General features: G+C 38.7%; 1 protein-coding gene across 1 annotated transcript in view; it reads right to left on the bottom strand.

Annotated features, from left to right (window-relative positions):
* The window catches only part of LOC148021028 (Thioredoxin family protein), an 89,347-nt gene that overhangs the window by 38,288 nt on the left and 32,394 nt on the right, over positions 1 to 18,665 (bottom strand). Inside the window, exons 2-6 of the mRNA XM_087698869.1 lie at positions 4,272 to 4,339; positions 2,921 to 2,993; positions 2,762 to 2,780; positions 2,566 to 2,685; positions 1,870 to 1,939 (exon numbers count right to left, since the gene is read on the bottom strand). Coding sequence (XP_087554995.1) covers positions 1,870 to 1,939; positions 2,566 to 2,685; positions 2,762 to 2,780; positions 2,921 to 2,993; positions 4,272 to 4,339 — 350 coding nt within the window. The remainder of the gene's footprint in view (positions 1 to 1,869; positions 1,940 to 2,565; positions 2,686 to 2,761; positions 2,781 to 2,920; positions 2,994 to 4,271; positions 4,340 to 18,665) is intronic.

The following is an 18,665-nucleotide window of genomic DNA, read 5'->3' as shown; positions in this document are numbered from 1 at the left end:
GAGAGATAATAGTTGTAGTGCATGAGAGAAATAAAACGAGCAAATGCGAGTGTTGAGTTTGTCCCAATGTGCCTAAGCCTTTGCCAACTCCATCTTAGTCACTGGAAGAGAGTCTGAACTTGTCTCGCAAAGAAGGACAATGAAAAGCCTTCGTAACAAGCTCACCAAATCATAAGACTCCAAAATGGCAAGTATCATAACCTGCCAGATGCGGTAGTTCTCACCATCGAGCTTTGATCTCATGGAAGAGCCGTTAACACGAGCACCTTCCGGTCCATGATCGCCTAAAACTTTATCTTGGCCTCAAAAGACATCTTCACCTACAATGCCTGCACAAAACAAAAAAAACAACCCCCTCTAATTGTGTGAATGCAATTAATATGCTCGCTATTGAACGCTGAAAGCACAGCTTTGTGTCGCGCTGAAATCTCCTCTTCAAGTAAGTCCACCCCTTGGCCAATCCTTCAACGCTTCGATACCATGTTAGAGTGAAGAAATGCGGAAGCATATGACCAAGACAAAGAGTGAACAAATAGAGGAGAGAGAGAGAGAGAGAGAGAGAGAGAGAGAGTGAAACACAAAAAATCTACAATGAAGAATGCTATATAAGGATGCAAATATCTACACAGGTGCAGAGAGAATGTCTGTGTATGTCTCCACCTCGAAGATCTCACACTCCGAGAACCCCAAGGTCATCTCCACCATCCATAGCCTGAAAACTAAGAGCACAACTGAAAAAGTGTGTGGAGACTGGGTAATGTACTTAGCAAGGGTGATTTTGTTGAGGAGGGTGATGGCTCCTCAAGTGGTGGTAAGCATGCTTCTAGCTCCGATACTGATAGTGATATGAGTACTTAGAGCCTATGGGATTGATCATCTATGTCACATGATCCATTTTTGTATGCCTTTTTGTATGAGATTTCCAACTTGGCTCATGATAAAGTTGTCGGTCTCATACTATACTCTTATTTCAATTCTCTTTTGCACTCTAAATTTATGTTTTAAAGTCCAAACATTACATATAGACTTTAAATTATACGTTAAAAAATTTTCATCACACGTAGCTCCAAGATTTATTAGTCCGATTGGTACCGTACTAATATCGGACAGTACTAACCAGACGCCATCAGACGTGACAACCTTGGTGTCAGCCTCCACATGTCAAAACCAGTAAGATAAGCCTCAAGTTTTTACCCCTCTTATTTACCGTCCCTAGCATAGCTCTCTGAATCATTAGAAAAGTATCCCATTGACTCATATTCAAAATTAGTAATAATAAGAACTTTAGAGACAGTATTACATTTGACTCTTGCATAGAAAACTTTAGCAAAGATGTGCTAGATGCAAACAGATGCATGACCAATCAGAATTTAAATCACAATCATATTGATTTTATTGCCTACGCAAGACCAAACCTAAAGTTTCCTTGGCTTTGGAAAGAGATCTTCTGTATGCAGTGACAAGAAAAAGCCTTTTCCGTGCAAAGCAATCTAAGCTCCCAAAAAAAAAGTAAAATAGCTCAGTATCTGTCTCATCTTCCTGATTGTAAGCAAATCTCACACGCTTACTTTCCCCACACACAAAAGGTGAAGTCTTCAGTACTGACAATTTGAGAAACAGGAAACCAGGCATTCATTTCCGTTATGCTTTTGAGCACCAAAAATTGGTCCACTTTTGTATCAAAACAAATTATTTGCTTTCCAAATAATTTAAGACAATTTTTCATCTTCTCTGTTACAAAGATAATCCTATATGCCTGAACCAAGCTCATCCCATTCTTCATGTGCAGAGACACTTAAAAATCATGTTACAATACAAACAATAACAATAAAGTATACAATTCCCATACCAGAAATTTACTTTCATTACCATAATTCTGGACCAAATATTTAATGATGTCATCGGATTCATACATTGCAACTCCTGTGTTCGGATCAATCTGTTGCACAAAAAAGTTAAAGCTTAGGACCTTCCGATCTGATGTTGAGGCTAAAGCTGTAGCGACCACTGTAATGATGCACTGTTATAGTGGTAATCTAAGAACAAAATAAAGCCATATTGTCTCCCAAATTCATAAATTTCAAAACAGCAATTGAGATAGACCCACACTTTATTGGGAATTCCTAAAATGAGCTTAAATTTTAAGGTTGCAACTTCAGAGATTCAAATCTGGCCTTAATTTTTTGTGAAAATGCAATTTTCCCAACATTTGTCCAAGGAAGCAAGTCCAACAAGGCAACGTAATTACTGTTGGAAACCCACAGCTAGTTAAAATTATCATGAGTTCCTAAACTACAGGATTGAAACTAGACAGGTTTGAGACCACAAAAAGTAATTAATCTGAAATTTCACAAATGCACGATCCATTAGCATGTTTTTTTCACATTTTACAAGATTAATCTGCTATTTTTTTACAAATTTAATCTGCTAATTTTCCTTTGGAAACTATCTGAATCGATCAACTAGCATTGAATTCCAGCACCTCCATTACGTATCTTTTTAGCAAAACCTGTTAGCCTAAACATCAACAGTTGCCATATATGAGTAATTTTTAGACAAGCATACCATGTATGGAAACTGTTTCTTTCCTCCGAGTTTGATTGCTCTAGGCCGGAAGTTAGGTCCATCTTTTGGGCAAGGATAGAAAAGCACATCCAAATCCAATACAGATACAATTTCCCGCACCTGTTTCATGGAAGCAGGCAGATATGAAAAGCTCAAGTTTCTTAAGGCATGCTAAACTAACATTTAAGCAAGTTACCTTTCGGCAGAAGGGGCAACTGCAGCAATCCACAGACCATCAATAGCATCCAAAAGTCAAATGAGAGATGATTATGGGTACAACCATCAAAAGGTAACATAGTGAGGCAATTCATAGGACCATATTCAACAGTAAACATTTCAGAATACAAATACAAACCCTTCAAATTCATAAATCTCAATTGGCTTTCCAGGACGAGGCCCAAGATTTGAAGTCTCTTTCAATTTACGACCTGAAAGGTAAACAGACTCATCCTGATTTTAAAACTCTTGAGCTCAGCCTTTACTTTTCATCCTGTTGCACAATAAGGAAAACATGACCTTTTTCCTTGCCTATTTTTCATGGTTGAGCGTTGTAAAACTTCAAAAAGGAATTTCAGACAGTTGTAATATTATAAAACTCCAAACAACCATAATGTTATAAAACCAACAGCTGAAACACATAAAACTTTAAGCAACCATAAAGTCCTAAAACATCAAACTGTCAAGACAACTTTAGAAATTGCTATATACAGAGCAAGATGGAATTTGGAATGTGAATATGAAGGATACTCTGTTATATCCTTGCTTATATTCTGACTTTTGTCTTATATAAAACAACCAAAGCAAATGCACATGCATTCTTTTTATTTTTAGACACATAAAGTTGAAGACAACTTTTGCTCAAAAAGGAAATTGTCATGACACAACTTTTGCTCAAAAGGGGAATTGTCATGACACTAATCTGTATTAAGTTTGAAATTAAAGTGCAAATCTATGATTCAAGAATTTCCTGTCGCATCAAAAATATACATTAGTAAGGAATTTTTTAAAGTATTTTGGTGTGACAAGGAAACAGAGACATATGTTTCAATTTAAAATAGCACTTATGCTACAAGTCCTAGATGCAAAGCACACAGTCATAACAATTGTAAAAAGTGCACATGAAAGTGTATAACATTCTTGGCCATTTCTTGAAGGTTTTGTACCTATAAAAACCTTGCTGGTTCAACATCATCTAGAGCTTTGTTTAACAAAAAGGCATATATCAAGCCAAGCCCATGCCTTTCACAAAAGATGTCAAGAACCACAGCCTATATCCTAGTTTTAGTCCCCAGTTCAAATGAAGGAGGAACTGACAAATCTGATGAAGACAAGACAGCTTGATGGCAATGGATCACTTTACCTCAATAGAGTGGAACCAAGAAGCTTCCCTAATGAAAGTGAAACTTGGGAAGTTAAACAGCTAGAAAAATAGAGCTTGGGGAAGGACCGCTTGTTGAGCATGATAAGCAAGTTTCACAATTTTTAACCTATTATTTAAGAGGACTGCATAATTCATGTAGCATGCCTACAAAATATTGAAATGCTTTTATCATAATAAGTTTAACATATTATTTATGAGGACTGTAATTCATATAGCATTTTCACACAATATTGAAATGCTTCAAATAACAGAAGGACCCATAACATGACAAAAGCAGCTAGCAATAACATCAAATCCACAAAGATGTGCATAATAGTATGTGTACCTGCAACAGTAAATGAAGAATAGCTATCGGATGGAAATTCAGACTCGGGAACCCAAGATGCACTATATCTGCCAATTCCAAGCACAGAAAAATTGTCTCACCCACTTGATCATTGAACAACAAAACAGCATAAGCAAGCCAAAAACACCCTTGCCTTGAAATCCGTAGTTTGTATTCTAGAGAAGCCATGATATTACCATAAAAAGAGTTTGCTAGTCACGTTATAATTCTTTGAATCTTAATAATCTTCTTGGTAACATGTACTGACATTGTCTATATTTGTTGGTTTTGGTGGGTACATCATCTTTACCTCTCTTTTTTGGTCCATTTGTCTAAAAGTGAGTAGGCAGTTCGGGTGACACTCATTCATTGGTGATAAATCTCACTTGCTCAAGATTGGGGATGAATCTAGGCAGTCTAGTCCTGACATTCCAAGGTCTAAGCTTGAAATTGTGAATCCACCATTGTATATGCAGGTGGTTGGGCATGACATTCTAAAATAAGCTTTGATTGAACCTTCTCCTATTAAATTCCTTTCCTTCGCCAGCTAAAGCTCTTTGTTGCTCATTAAGTATTGATCAATCTATTGAAGTATGAGAATCGAAGATGCCATGGATGACAATTCCATGTTTGGGGAGGAAAGGGGGGAAGACTTTGCTTCCTCAAAATACCATTGCTGCTACTGTGGGGAAAAATGCAAATGTCAACAGTAAGTCTGACTATTGCTTGTGTTTGCAAACTAGATTTGAAGACTGTTTGGTAATGGGTAGTCCCAAAATAGACAAAGAACACCAATGCCTCTATGGCCAAAGCCAACTGTTTCATCTTAAAGGCATGTCTGAATTGCAAATTGATTTGGGGCTTATGATATTGCAAAAACACTCAAGCCCCCAAACAATGGAAGACAGGAGAGAAACATCGAAGGCTAACAGGCTAAGGTTCTGATTCCGGGGTAGTTTTGCAAAATGAGTTGAATTACACCCACTGTTGCTCTGACCTCACAACCCCCAAACATGCACACATAGATGAGGGAAGAGAGGAGAGAAACACTGAACACTGATAGCTAAGGTTTAATTTTGAGTTGCTATGCAAACTAATTTAAACTGCATAAGTAAGAGGGTTATTTGTAACCCCAAGACATCAAAAAATGTCAAAGAATAAGTCTGTTTGAAAGCAATAGGTGTTTCGCAATAGTAATCAGCTCGAATCCTGTATTGATCAAATCAACATGTAATACAAGAAGAGATAGACAAGACATGAAGATTGAGCTAAAAAATACATTACATGCTGATTAGCCTCTTAAACAACCCCAAAACATGCTTATTTAATGAAAAACAAAAAAACCATGCACAGTTCGAGAGTGTTTCTGTGAAACCCCAATTTGGGAGGATCTATACACATCTATAAATAGATAGGCTCACCCATTCAGTCTTCATCCTTTTGTGCAGGTTTCTCACTCTACCGTACAAAGTTCAATCATCAAATACTTACCATCTACTGTCCAGCCATCATCGACTGCAGCCCATCACTATATCGGTTGGGAATAAAGGGCCACCATGCATTTTATATGTGCACAGGTGTGAATGCACCCTTAGCACTATACTTTACATATAGCTATCTCTAAAACCTAAAAAAGGTACACTATTGTACCACACATCGTGCATTTCTCTCACTCTCTACTCTCTATTGATGTTCACGTATTTCTCTCCATCTACCATCACCATCATCGACCATTGCATCTCCACTACAAGTCGTCTTCAACTCTGGTCAGAGGTAGTCAAGTAGGTGTTAGATATGCTCAATGCCCCACCCTCCTAAGGTGCCACCAATGATCCATGGTGCTCAAAGTTGTAAGGACCCCATTATGAGGAGAAGCCATATGTGAGCTTGGATATTGGTTGAGTCCTGACTTGCATGTCAGATACCGTCTATGTGACCGGATGGCAAAAAGGTAACCATTGTAGGTCTAATCTTTGGGTTAGACGGAGTAGTTAAGCTAGTAGCAACTTGAGGCACATTACATCGAGTTGCGGGGGGCCCGACAATAAAAGAAATATTCCCTGAAATATACCCTAGCCGACTAGTGGAGGCTCATATGGTAGGTTGGTCAGGCCAACCTAACCGCCTTCGTGGGCTACAAAAGGTAAACCCCTTCATAGCCATCGATCATCTATCTTTCACCAAGTCAAAGTTGTTCCAACTAGCCTTAAGCTCTTCACCTATCTTTTGTTTAGATCGCCATCTAAGCTTCACAGTGGAAGCACACGGGTGGACAAAGCCATCTTTGTATCAATTGTTTGGAGCTAAAGAATTTTTTTATTATTCTCTTATCTATTGTGTACTCTCTATCTCTTTCTCAGATTCTGTTTGATGCGCCGTGTAATTTTTACATGGTATCAGAGCCCAAGGGGCTCTAGGGATCAAAAAAAGCACAAGAGGCAAAGGCTTCAATAGCAAAGAGGAACGATGCCGTCTTCCGGGAAAAGCGGTTATGGCGCATCACGAAGTGGTGCAGGAGGTGGTGCTGCTATATCGGCTATTCAAACACTGAGGATTCATCCATCAACCTTCAGCGAAGGCAAGTTAGATGGTACAAACTAAACCTTGTGGAAGTTCAAAATTCATAGTTACCAGGAACGGGGAACGAGAATGGAAACAAGAACGCGACCCTCCGAAATGGGAGGAATGCCCAAAGTTAGGGAATGGGAACGGAGGAAACGGCATATATATATATATATATATATATATATATATATATATATATATAGAGAGAGAGAGAGAGAGAGAGAGAGAATCAACACTTAAGTCTTACAATCTAGAGAGATATATCATATTAATCATAATTCGTCAAATTAGAGATATAATAATCAAGTTTCAACAATAATAAATATTCAAAACATTGTAATCAGCAATGGATTGTCGCATCCATGATTCAACATTGTAATCACCAATGTTGCATAAGTCCAACAAGTGAGCATTACAAAGACACAAAATATGCACTAAACTTTACAGTCTAAAGATCCAAGTTACAAGAGCTTCAATTTCGAAGTCAATACTCTAAAGTTCCAAAAGGCTAGCCGCTAAGTGCTCTGATTCATGGTAGATAGCTCCACTGTGCCTGAATGCTCATCTTACTGAACAACATCCTCACCATCACCATCACCATCATCATCATCATCATCATCATCTTTTTTCCCACGTATAAAATAATCAACCTTTGCAACTGATGTGTACGAACTAGCAAGCGAAGATTGGAGCTCACATAAACTAGGTCATCCGTCTTCATTGTACCAAGACGATTTCTCTTCTTTAAGTGAATGTGATTGAATGAGCTCCATAGTTGCTCTAAACAACAAGAGCTAATTGTTTGGCTAAGAATACGAATAGCCAAACTTTGCATCTCTAGAGCTTCTGCCCTGTAGTCCTTCCACCATAAAGAAGCCCCAATATTTGTCCTGTCCTCTAGTGCATCCTCTGCACCAAACATCCCTAGTGTTTGTCGATACACAAAGAGCTTATTTTTAATTTTGCGTTGCATTTCACGGCTAGGATAAAGCCTTGCAAGCAATGTGTTCCAAGCCTTGACCACCTCAAGGTCTCTTTCTTGCATCTTTCCTTGAAACTCGGAATCAAGCACATATGCTGCAACATGCATAGGAGAGTCATACTCATTCCATCTACTAATGCATAACTCCTTGATCTGCTCATACATGTCTGCATTTGGTTTCAAACTCTCCAACCTCTCAATTGTGCGATCCATATCTTCATAGATCTTCCCAATGCATGGATCCATGCCATCTGCAAGCCTCAACATGTGCATAATAGGATCAACCATTTGATTGGTGCGATTCACCTCATCCCAAAAATCTCTATCAGAGACATATACATTATATAACACAGCACTAGCAGTGGCAGCCCTAGTCCAATTTTCATACTCATCACTAGCAAATAGCTCCCTAATTGCATCTTTGCAATAGTGCAATCGACCAAGCATAAGAAAGTTATATGCAAATCGTGTATCCGAGTATTTGAGAAGTTCTTTGTCACTTCTCTTGCAAAACTCAACGTGCAATGTGAAGAAAACTGCTAGGGTTTGCACTGAGGACACACAGTGTACGACCACGACAGAAACACAAAGAGACAGACACAGAGACAGAGGGTAAAACTCAAACCCTAAACTAAAAACTCAAAACTAAAACTCAAACACAAACAGAAGAAACTCAAACCCTAAACGTAAAACTCAAAACTAAAAACTCAAACACAAACAGAAGAAGAAAGAGAGAGAACATAACTTTGAAGTGAATGAATGCTGTGAATGAATGTAAGAGTGTATAGTGTGCTCAAGGGCAGAGCAATGTCGGAGTGTAACGTCCACCGAAGACGAATCCCAAGTCTGTGACCACCAGTCGGAGTGTAGGAGTGCTGAAAAGTGAATGGCAGCAGGCTGGTCACCAAAACACAGCAGTCTAGGGGCTGGAAACTGGTAAACGCACTAGTGTACCACCGATCAGAGGCTGGAAACTGTGCACGGTCTGCTGTAAACAGCAGGCTGAAACAGTGTCTGAGAGTGTCAAGGCCTACAATGCTGAAAACGCAGACTGGCTGACCTTGGAGATGATGGACAGCAGGCTGAACAGCAGTCTGAGACAGTCTGGAGAAGTCGCCAGCAGCTGAGAGCTGTCATCTACAGCAATGGACAAGCTGAAGATAATGTGGCTGCAGTCAATGATGGCCAGACAGCATATGGAGGCAGGCTGCAAGCTGGAAACTGGGCGCCAACAGCAGCAGAGGGTGTGTGGGCTGGTGTAAACTGCAAACAAGGATGATAGCTGAACGGAGGCAACCTGTCTATTTATAGATGTGAAAGGGTGCCCCAAAAATTAGGGTTTCCACCAAACTCTCTCGAACCGCTCCCCGTTTTAGGGTTTCCACTGAACTCTCTCGAACCGCTCCCTATTTTAGGGTTTTACTCTAAAAGAGTATTTTTAGTGTGTTTTGGAACTATTTAAGAGGCTAATCAACAAGTAATGCATATTTTAGCTCAACACCCCCTCTTAGGCCCAAAACTAAGCTGAAAGGTTAGGCTAGCCATTGTGATGTTTATGTACCCCAAGGCGTCCCACCCCAAAGCAGTCAAGACATCGGACAAAGGGTGCACGTCGGCTACCTAGTGGCCTACCAAGACTACAAAGGCGATGGTTATCTTACCAAGGGAATCCAAATAGTCACCCCAGAGAGGACAAGGCATCAAACAAAGGGTGCAAGTCGGCTGCTCAGTGGCCTACCATGCCCTACAAAGGTGGATGGAACTACATGGATTTTTTATTTTTATTTTTATTTTTTTTTAATAAGTGAAGTAAATTTGATGAGATGTGGTCGATTGAGTAAAAGTACCCCAAAAGACGGGAGTAGGGAGGGTACATCCACCACATCACAAAACAGTACAAGCTAACCCATCCACTCATGGTGTCAATGACGAGGAAAAATAGATGATGAGATATGCATCTGATGAAGAAGGAGGGTGGTGTGGTAACAACAGTCGCCGGTGGAAACAGCTTAGGATCCGCGCAAGTGGTGCTCTGCACAATGAGATGCAAAGTATGCGACATGCTGAAGAATGCTCATGCAGCAGGTGTCACTTGGACAGTATCCCTCGTGGGGAAATTGTTCACTTGCCCAAGCGCCCTAGTACAAGGATGATGTAATCATGCAATGCAAAGGGTAAGGTACAACAGGGGGAAGAAGCCGATGTCAAAGACAAAGTGTTGAAGCCTGTAGAATACCAAGAAGGGTAGGAATCCCCTCTCAACCTGGATGGAGATGCCAAAGAAGGAAAAGGAGCCTGATGTCGGTCTTCATATGGTGCCGAGAACCATAAGGAATGAAAGAAGATGAAGTGGATGAAGTGGATGAAGCACCCCGCTAGAAGAGCAAGGTAGAAGTCACCGCCATGATAGTATCGAGAGAGATTGCATGATTCGCCTCCGGAGGGAAAACCGCCATGCTAAAAGAAGAGCAAGAACTCCTAGGATGATGAAACCGTGAAAGAAATGGTGTGTATCCCCATGTCTCTAGCCCAAGGTGGACCAAAGCAATCTGCAAGTTAGCCCTACACTGAAAGACAAAACCTTGCAAAAGAGATGAGAATTTGCAAACACAGAGGTTAGTGGTGAGATGCTTCAAAGCAAAACAGAACAGAAAGAAAATCTAACTCAAAATAAATGCAATGAATGTGTATGTGGGTGAGGAAATGTAGCGGAAAACAAAAAAATGGAAAAACTAAGGATAATAAATCCTATGGGCCCAACTCTAAGAGTGAGAAAAATAAATGCTAGACTGACCTAGGGTATCCAGACCTAGAGGCATGCGAGTCGAAGAAGGTGGCTACCATCGCCTATATCCAGTAGCAGGGCTCTACCAAGGGAACGTCTAACGAGGTGGAGAGGAAGGTGAGATGGATGCATGAAGTGCAATGGGATCGGAACTTGCAAACCAATCAACCAATTCCTCAGGGGTAGTGAAAGAGAGGGGTTGCTAAGGCTGTACTCGAGCCATATATCCAACAGCAACAACAACGGGTGCTAAAGGAGCAGATGAAGCAAGAGCAAAAGGCGTAGTCCCACTGGACTGTGCAATCGCAGTGGTTTGCTAAGGCACCTAGAGTGTGCTACCTTGGGAAAAGGAGTTGTTGGCCTTGCGCATTAGATAGTTGAAAAAAAAGTGAAAAGACATAGAGGCAACAATTACAAAGTAAAGGGCAGCAAGGATACAGAACAAGAAACGGTTTGACAAAAGACATAGATTGAGACCAAGAACCATAGAAGATGGGGATTGGGTATTGGTTTATGATAGCAGTTTAGACAACCAACATAGTGCCATGCGTAAAGTTTCCAAAAGATGGTTTGGACCCTATGTGGTAAGATAGATGTTTGATAATGCTACTTATGTATTAAATGAACTAGATGGGACAGCCATAAAACTTCTGGTAGCAGGGAAAAGAATCAAATTATTCAAGAGGCGAGAATCTATTGCCTATGAGTTGCCAGAATTGGAGAAAATGGTGGCCATGATACAGGGGATAGCCAGGAAGATATGGAAGATGAAGAAGCAAAGGATATGGTTACAGAGAATGAGGAGGACTCAGAATCCGGTGACAACTAGGATTTTGGCACATACCAGAGGATGTGCAGGTTCAAAGGAGGTGGATGTCGTACCACTACGCGGACACGATGTAAAAAACTCTGGAATGCATCATCATCCGACTTCTTATTGATCAAGAGAGTCAATGTGATCTGAGTCATTAGTATTAGTAGGAGTTGCATGGATTATCCAAAAATACTAGATTTTTGGATAATTTTAGCCTATTTTTTATATTATTTATTGAAAAAAAAAATCCAAAAAAGTTAGAAAAGCTTCTAGATTAAGATGGCATGCAAAAAGCTAGTTGCTTTTTCAACCAATTAGGGTTTTTCATAAAAAAGATAGATTGACGAAATTACCCGTATCGCAATCGCTGTAAACAGACTCAAAACTACACTTTGAACTGAAAGAATAAGGAGTAATCTGGGAGATCCGTGAGCAGGTGTCCTGGTGTCCTGAGGTTTTACCCCCCTTTTGAAGCCAATGGAGCCATCAGATTTGGGTTCCGAGCAGTAAAGAAGAAGCTGTAAATTTTATACACGTTTTGTTCTACGAAGAGGCTCCAGGAGATCTAATGCCTGGAGATTGCTTCTGAGAAGTGCAAAGATTCCAGGTTCTTTCAATACATATTGATTCGGTTCATTGTGCTTTGTCTTTGTCGTATTTACCACTTGTGTATTCTCTTTCTTCTCTTCCATCTTCTATCTCTACTTCCTTCTACCCCTGATCCCCGCTGGATTCGACCTTTCGACAAAAACCCCTCCGACACCGGGTATCCTCAAGTCAGTCCTATCCACCTCTGTTAAAGTAGATGTCACATACAATACTTTACATCCTTTAGATTCAATCTCTTTGTGCAATAACCTACAACAATATCCCTCCTCCTGGATCGAATGGCCATTGGATAATCGACCAATAAGGCATGCATACATCCTATACATTCACTTTTGGTCTAAACAACCTATATATCATACTTAGCAACACATGGTATCCGCTAGGATTGAAAACTTACTTCATCATTCTACATATGTTACCCTCTTGAAGACAATCACTTGAATATTCTATCATTCCTTTTTCAAGTTGGTAAAACTCTTGAAATCCATAGATAAGTATGTATACATCTCCTTATTTTAGTATCCATGTCTGAAACACAGGTCCAGTATCGTCACCCCCTTTAGCTTTGCAATCCATAGCATATCTCTCTGTGATTAATTTGGGAAAAACACCTATGAAAGTATCTTTGTCTTGTACAAGCAACATTGTCACAATGTCTTCTTTGCATTCCTCTGTAACTTCTACATATCCTGCATATGAACACCCTCAATCAAAATGTCCAGTTCTTCTGTATCATCCTAAGTCTGTATCATCTACATTCACTTTATCCATTTCATCTACATTCTCAAGTATTTTAGCATTAATACTCTAAGTCAAGGTATCATTAGTATGCTCTTTCAGTGTCTCTTTTGCATTCGTTGTCGATATAGCTTCGATCTTTCTAAACATTATTTCAGTAGTGAGCATATTCTCCTCAAAGTATTGTCTCTTTGCACGAAGTAAAAAATCCCCATTCTCGATCTTCAATTTTTCTAATGTCTTTGCTGAAAAATATTTTTTGGATTCCTCAAATTCAGTTGCTTGGCAACCCTCTTCATTTGCTCATCATTGTTAGGAGGTAACAGCCCAGCAACTGGTTTCACTTTCTTGTCAACTGTTTTGTACTTGGTTTGAACCTTGGCTTTACCCTTTTTCTCTTGCAAACCCAACTTTTGCTGCAAATGGGAAGCACCCAACTCTGTCAGTTGAAATAAATCAATCATAGTCTCTTTGGACTGCATATAAATAGCCCCAAACTTTGTATGTTGAAATAAATCAACATAAAACTCTTTTGGCTGAAATAACTCAGCCCCTTGTAACTCTGTTGGCTGATAATTCAGCCCTCTTCTCTGTTTGCTGAAATACATAAGCAAATAACTCTTTTTGTTGAGAAAACACAGTACCCAACCCTCTTTGATGCATAAAATCAACAATCTCATGGTTCATATCTAGGAAATGTACTTGCACCAAATTGGAACCACTTTGCACCTTTGTTTTCAACATATTTTCAATCTCTGTAATAGTATTCGCATAAGATAGCCCATCATACATCCTATCAATGCACTCCTCATCCTGCAATAAATTTGCTCTTCTCAACTCTTTTTCCTTTCTTCATGCATATTGCTTGGCAACTCTAGAAATCTTTGCAACTTTGTGAAAACAAACAAAATTCTCAGCTGAAAGATCAATAAATCTTGAAGAAAAAGCATCACTGCCAGGAGAGGCGAGAGCTTCTCTCTCCTTGTACCACCGTCATCTTGTAGGATAGTGGAACCTAGTGAAAATTTGGCTCTTTTGTGGGTAAAGAAGAATCTCGCAATGTATCTTTGTTTTGTGGGTGATTTACACAGACTGTCATAAATTGCTCAACTCTTTTCCCATCTTTGCTTCAGATCCACATACATGTAGATCCAGCGTCTATAACCTTTTCTTCCATCTGTGCTTCATGATAAAGGGTTGATCCAAAATGACATCATAAGAACATGAATCTTGCATTAAGAAATGACAGTCGCCCTGAACATTCCCTATCGATAGCTCTCTTGCAGTATTATTGGTGGCTCTTATCTGTCAACTGTGTTCTACATCTACAAGCCACTTCCTGCTCTCATACAAATGGCAAACTATAACATTTATCTTTGAGCTGTGATCTAGCAAGGCAACACATGGTTGTCTCCATCTCTCCAATCTTAAGCATTGTCTCAGTGTTTGCTCATGCCCAATGACTTTTAGAAAATGCATGCAAGTAATCAACACAAGTGCATGATCCTTTGCATCGTGCACTTGTATACTCTTCACAATCTTTGGATATACTACAACACTCTCAACAAGAATTTCATCATCACTCTCCTTAGCCAGCTCCTCAATTGTGATATCCTGCATGATAGGCTCTTCTATAGTCTGAATCACATGTTTCTTTCTCTTTATGATGTCTATAATTTCTTCATGAAACTCTCTCTTTACAATTCCCAAAATCTCTCCTAAGGTGAATTCAATCTTGCTATTCAAGATTCTCTCCTTCAACACACTTTTAAGATCTATTGCAAACTCACCATCTGAAGCAAGCTTGTAACCTAGTTGTTTCTTTGGTCTAGCATCTTATTTCTTCTACTTCTTCTGTGCATCCTCTTTATTCTATTCACGTCATGGTCTAGAAGGTGGTGATGTAGGCTCACCCCCTCTAGTCTTCTTGGAAGTGCTAAGACTGTTATCATCCCTTTTTCGCTTTTCCTCAACAATCACTTATGTACCTAGGGTCTTTGTTAAATAGGTATAAACTTAGTATTTATCAATTGGAGATCCCCACCCAATCTCTGTTGTGATGCTCTTCCTTGCACCAGATAAATCTGCTTGCTACACTTTGTCCTTATTTGTAGTCTGTAAAGCAAAACTCCATAACTTTGACTTACACTTTGGTTTCTTTTCAATCTGAACACCATAAGCCAAAGCATCTCCTATGGCTACATAATATGTCCCATTAGTCATATCCTCAAAAAGCTTCTTCATTCCACCCTTACCAAAATTTATAACAAAGTACTTATCAATCTTGGTTGCAAATATCTTTCCATCTAGCTAGAAAAATAAATTTTTTAACATACATTCTTAAATGATTCACAATCTTTGTGCTCATGCTTAGGGCTATTACACCATATGTATCTATACACAAAATTATTCCTAGGTAGAGCTTGTGAATGATCAGTTTCCTAGAATCTTCCTACTTAGCCGATTTTGCAAATCCTCCATAGTTTTTCACCAGCTTATCAATGACATCCTCTTTCCTTGAAACTTTAAACTTTTTATTACTTTATTATTTTCATAAAAAATATTCGCCAACTAATTATAGGATATCTTTGGTTTAGAGAACAAATCGCCACACTTTCAAAAGCCTAAAATACAAGTTTCATCACATATTCTATAACATGAAAATATACGTTGGCTCTTAAAATCATCTATGCATGGGAGCATTGGTTACTTGGATCACATAATTAAAATAAATATAATTATCAATTGTGATGAGTTATTGACTATATTACTACAACTATTTTTTGGAGTTGGTGAGTTAAGCTATGGCTAGAATAAAAGCAATCACATATGAGAGAGATACAAGATTGCATGAGAAAGAGGAGAATGATATAGAGGAACAAGTAAATAAATAGAGGATGAACAAGAGAAAGAAAGTAAAAGAAAAAAAAGTAGAACAAGTAGGAGTACTAGAAGATGAACTTTCTAACATGCTTGAGGGGATTAATCCAATAAGTTTCAATATGCACTATTTATTTTAGTGACATAGGTAAGAGAGATGATGTTGTTACTTCTTACTTGGTGACATAGGTAAGAGAAATGATGTTGTAACACAATTTTAGTGAATTAGGGAATCTGTCAAGTATTATTCTTCATTATTTAGAATATTGGGATTCCAAAAAGACATATTTAAGTTTCCCAACGCGATCATGTGATACATCATTAGAAACCTTATGAGAAATTAAATCTATTAAGCTATTGAACAATAAATTTGGAACAATGGTGTAAGAGTTATAGCAAAGAGAATGTTTGACCATGAGTCCTAAACTTTTGAAAAAAAATTTAAAAGTTCTAAAATACTATACCTTGTTAGTCATTAGGTGATGCTAAATGTTTTGTCACATTTATTCATGATTACTCACATAAAGTTTGGGCCTATAAGTAGAAGTGAGAGGTGTCATCTAATTTTTTGTGCTTTTTTCCTATGGTTGAGAATGAGTCTTGGCATAGACTTAAATGCCTATGACTTAACAATGGGGGTGAATACGTCTCTAGGGTATTTGAGCAATTTTGTGATGAGAGTAATATTAAGTATTAGTTGACTGCCCCATATACCCCATTCTAGAATGGTATTACAAAGCATATGAATTAGACTATTTAGGAAAAATTATGTATTATACTTAGTCATGCAAGCTTACCATAGTACTTTTGGATTGAGGCAATTAGTGTTATTGTTTATTTAATTAATAGATCCCCATGCATTGCTCTTGATGGTAAGGTTGTAGAGGAGGTATAGTCTAGTAAACCTTCCTTGTATGCACACTTTTGTATCTTTGGATGTGAGGTTTTCTACCATATTTTCAAAGAAAAATGAAATAAGTTGAATCTAAATTCTATCAAATATTTATTTCTTAGATATGGTGATGCATGGTGATATGGGTTGCCTCCTTTGGGATCCATAGGCTTGGAAAGTTATCACTAGGTACTATCATGTTAGATTCCATGAGAAAAATGTGAATATGAGACGAGACTAGATACTTGATATACACTAAGTGATCTTTCACGAGAAGTATCCTGTTACAGTACACCCAACCCCAACTAGATAGCGTGTTGCAGCTACTGATGATGTAGTGGTTCAAGATCTAGTTGTGGTGGCTTACAATCTGCCTATTGTACATGATCATGATATTAGATAAAGAGGACTAGTAGTATAGGCCCCATAGCTAGTTTTGGAATACTTTATTAGAGCCTCACATCCTCCTCATTTATATTGAATTTTGCCTTGTGGAGGATCTTGGCAATGAAATTACCGATGAAAGATAGAATGCAATTTCTAAGTGCGTCCCCTCGTGTGTTTTGTAGGAGGGAAGAAAAAATAGTCAAACTTGTAATATGGGTCTGATAATTGGATCTACAAACTATTCTGTAAGAGGCTTTGAGATATGGCCTAGTACTTTGTGTCTTGACTCAGAAATGAAATGAAATGAAATACTTTACTTCGAATGTAATGCTTTGTACTTTATTTAATGAAATAAAATACTTTAATTCTAATGAAGTCACATGGACTTTAGCGATGCAACCTTTAAGTTGTCTAGTCAAACTGTCATCAGCCATTCGGAGAATCATGGAGGTATCTTTTTGGATTTCTAACCCTGGCCTCTCTATCAATTCCAAACTCATAATGTTGGCGGAGGATCCCATATCTACAATAGCATGTTCCACTAATATGCCGTCAATATATGTTGCTACCCTTGGACAATGCTTTTTAGTATGTTCAAATCAATCATCTTCTACCTGCGCTATGTCAAAGGGCTCCACGATATACCCAGTGTGAAGAATCTTCTTAAACTCTTTATGTACTCCTAGAGAAATCTTAATCAACTACTGTAGGAGGTTTACATCCGGCTTAACCTTGCAAAGAGAACTTGCTAAATCAAATTTGTGATGATTGGCAATAGCTCTCTTCTCCCACTAGACCATTCTCTTCTTTGGTCTTTGAATAGGCTTTGGTGCCTCTTTCTTGGCTTTTGTCTTCTTCTTTGGCAATTCCTTATCTTCTTGAGGTCAGCTTTACTATCAATGGATTTTAGAGGTCCGCCTTCCATGTCAGAATTAAGGACTTGCGTCCCTTTATCATTTTGCTTAGGATTTCCCTCGATAGGTTTCACCTTGTCTTTATCACCATCTCTACCCTTCTAATCTCTTGTAATAACTTGTGGGTTAGAAGCTTTAGTGCCATTTACACGTATAGCTTTAATAAGGCTGACTCCACTTCCACTAGGCAGCTCCTTTACAATAGCCTTCCCTCTTTGCAATATTCATTTCGGTCCCTCATCTTGTTGAAGATTATTCCCTTGTGCTTGATGGTTGATTGGAACTGGATATTTACTTGATGGAGAGGGCTAATCTTGCTCTAATTGCCTTAAGGTCTTATAGTTTAGGCTTATAACTTTACTTAAACCTTGCTTTATAGTTTAGGCTTATAAGTTTAGGACTATAATTGAAGAAAATCTTAAACCAAAAACCATACCTAAATGGCATTTACACAATCCTCTCCAAATGTGTAATTTAAAAAGTTAAAAGGTTATCTTTGCATGCCAATGTGGCATTAATGGGGTGCATTCATTGCCCCATCACCCCATTCTCTCTAGACCCTAGCGGTCTTTGCATGCAAGGGTGGCATTAGTGGGGTGCATCCATTACCCCATCACCCCATTCTCTCTAGACCCTCACGCTCTCTAGTGATAGGTGTGCCCCCCTAATTCTAGGAAAGGGATTAAAAAAAGGAAGATCTCTAATTTTAGAGAAGAGATGGAGAGAGAAAAAGGAGAACGATCTCGATTCTTCATGTTCTCCAACTTCTTGAAGCCCTCTTCTTCTTCTTCTTATTCTCTCTCTCTCTCTCTCTCTCTCTCTCTCTCT

The sequence above is a fragment of the Lygodium microphyllum genome, chromosome 18 (genome assembly GCF_053477565.2).
Source record: "Lygodium microphyllum isolate KBCC chromosome 18, Lygodium_microphyllum_v1.1.10, whole genome shotgun sequence".
Taxonomy (NCBI): Eukaryota; Viridiplantae; Streptophyta; class Polypodiopsida; order Schizaeales; family Lygodiaceae; genus Lygodium; species Lygodium microphyllum.
Note: the sequence above shows the minus strand (reverse complement) of the source record. Positions and strands in the feature narration are given on the sequence as shown.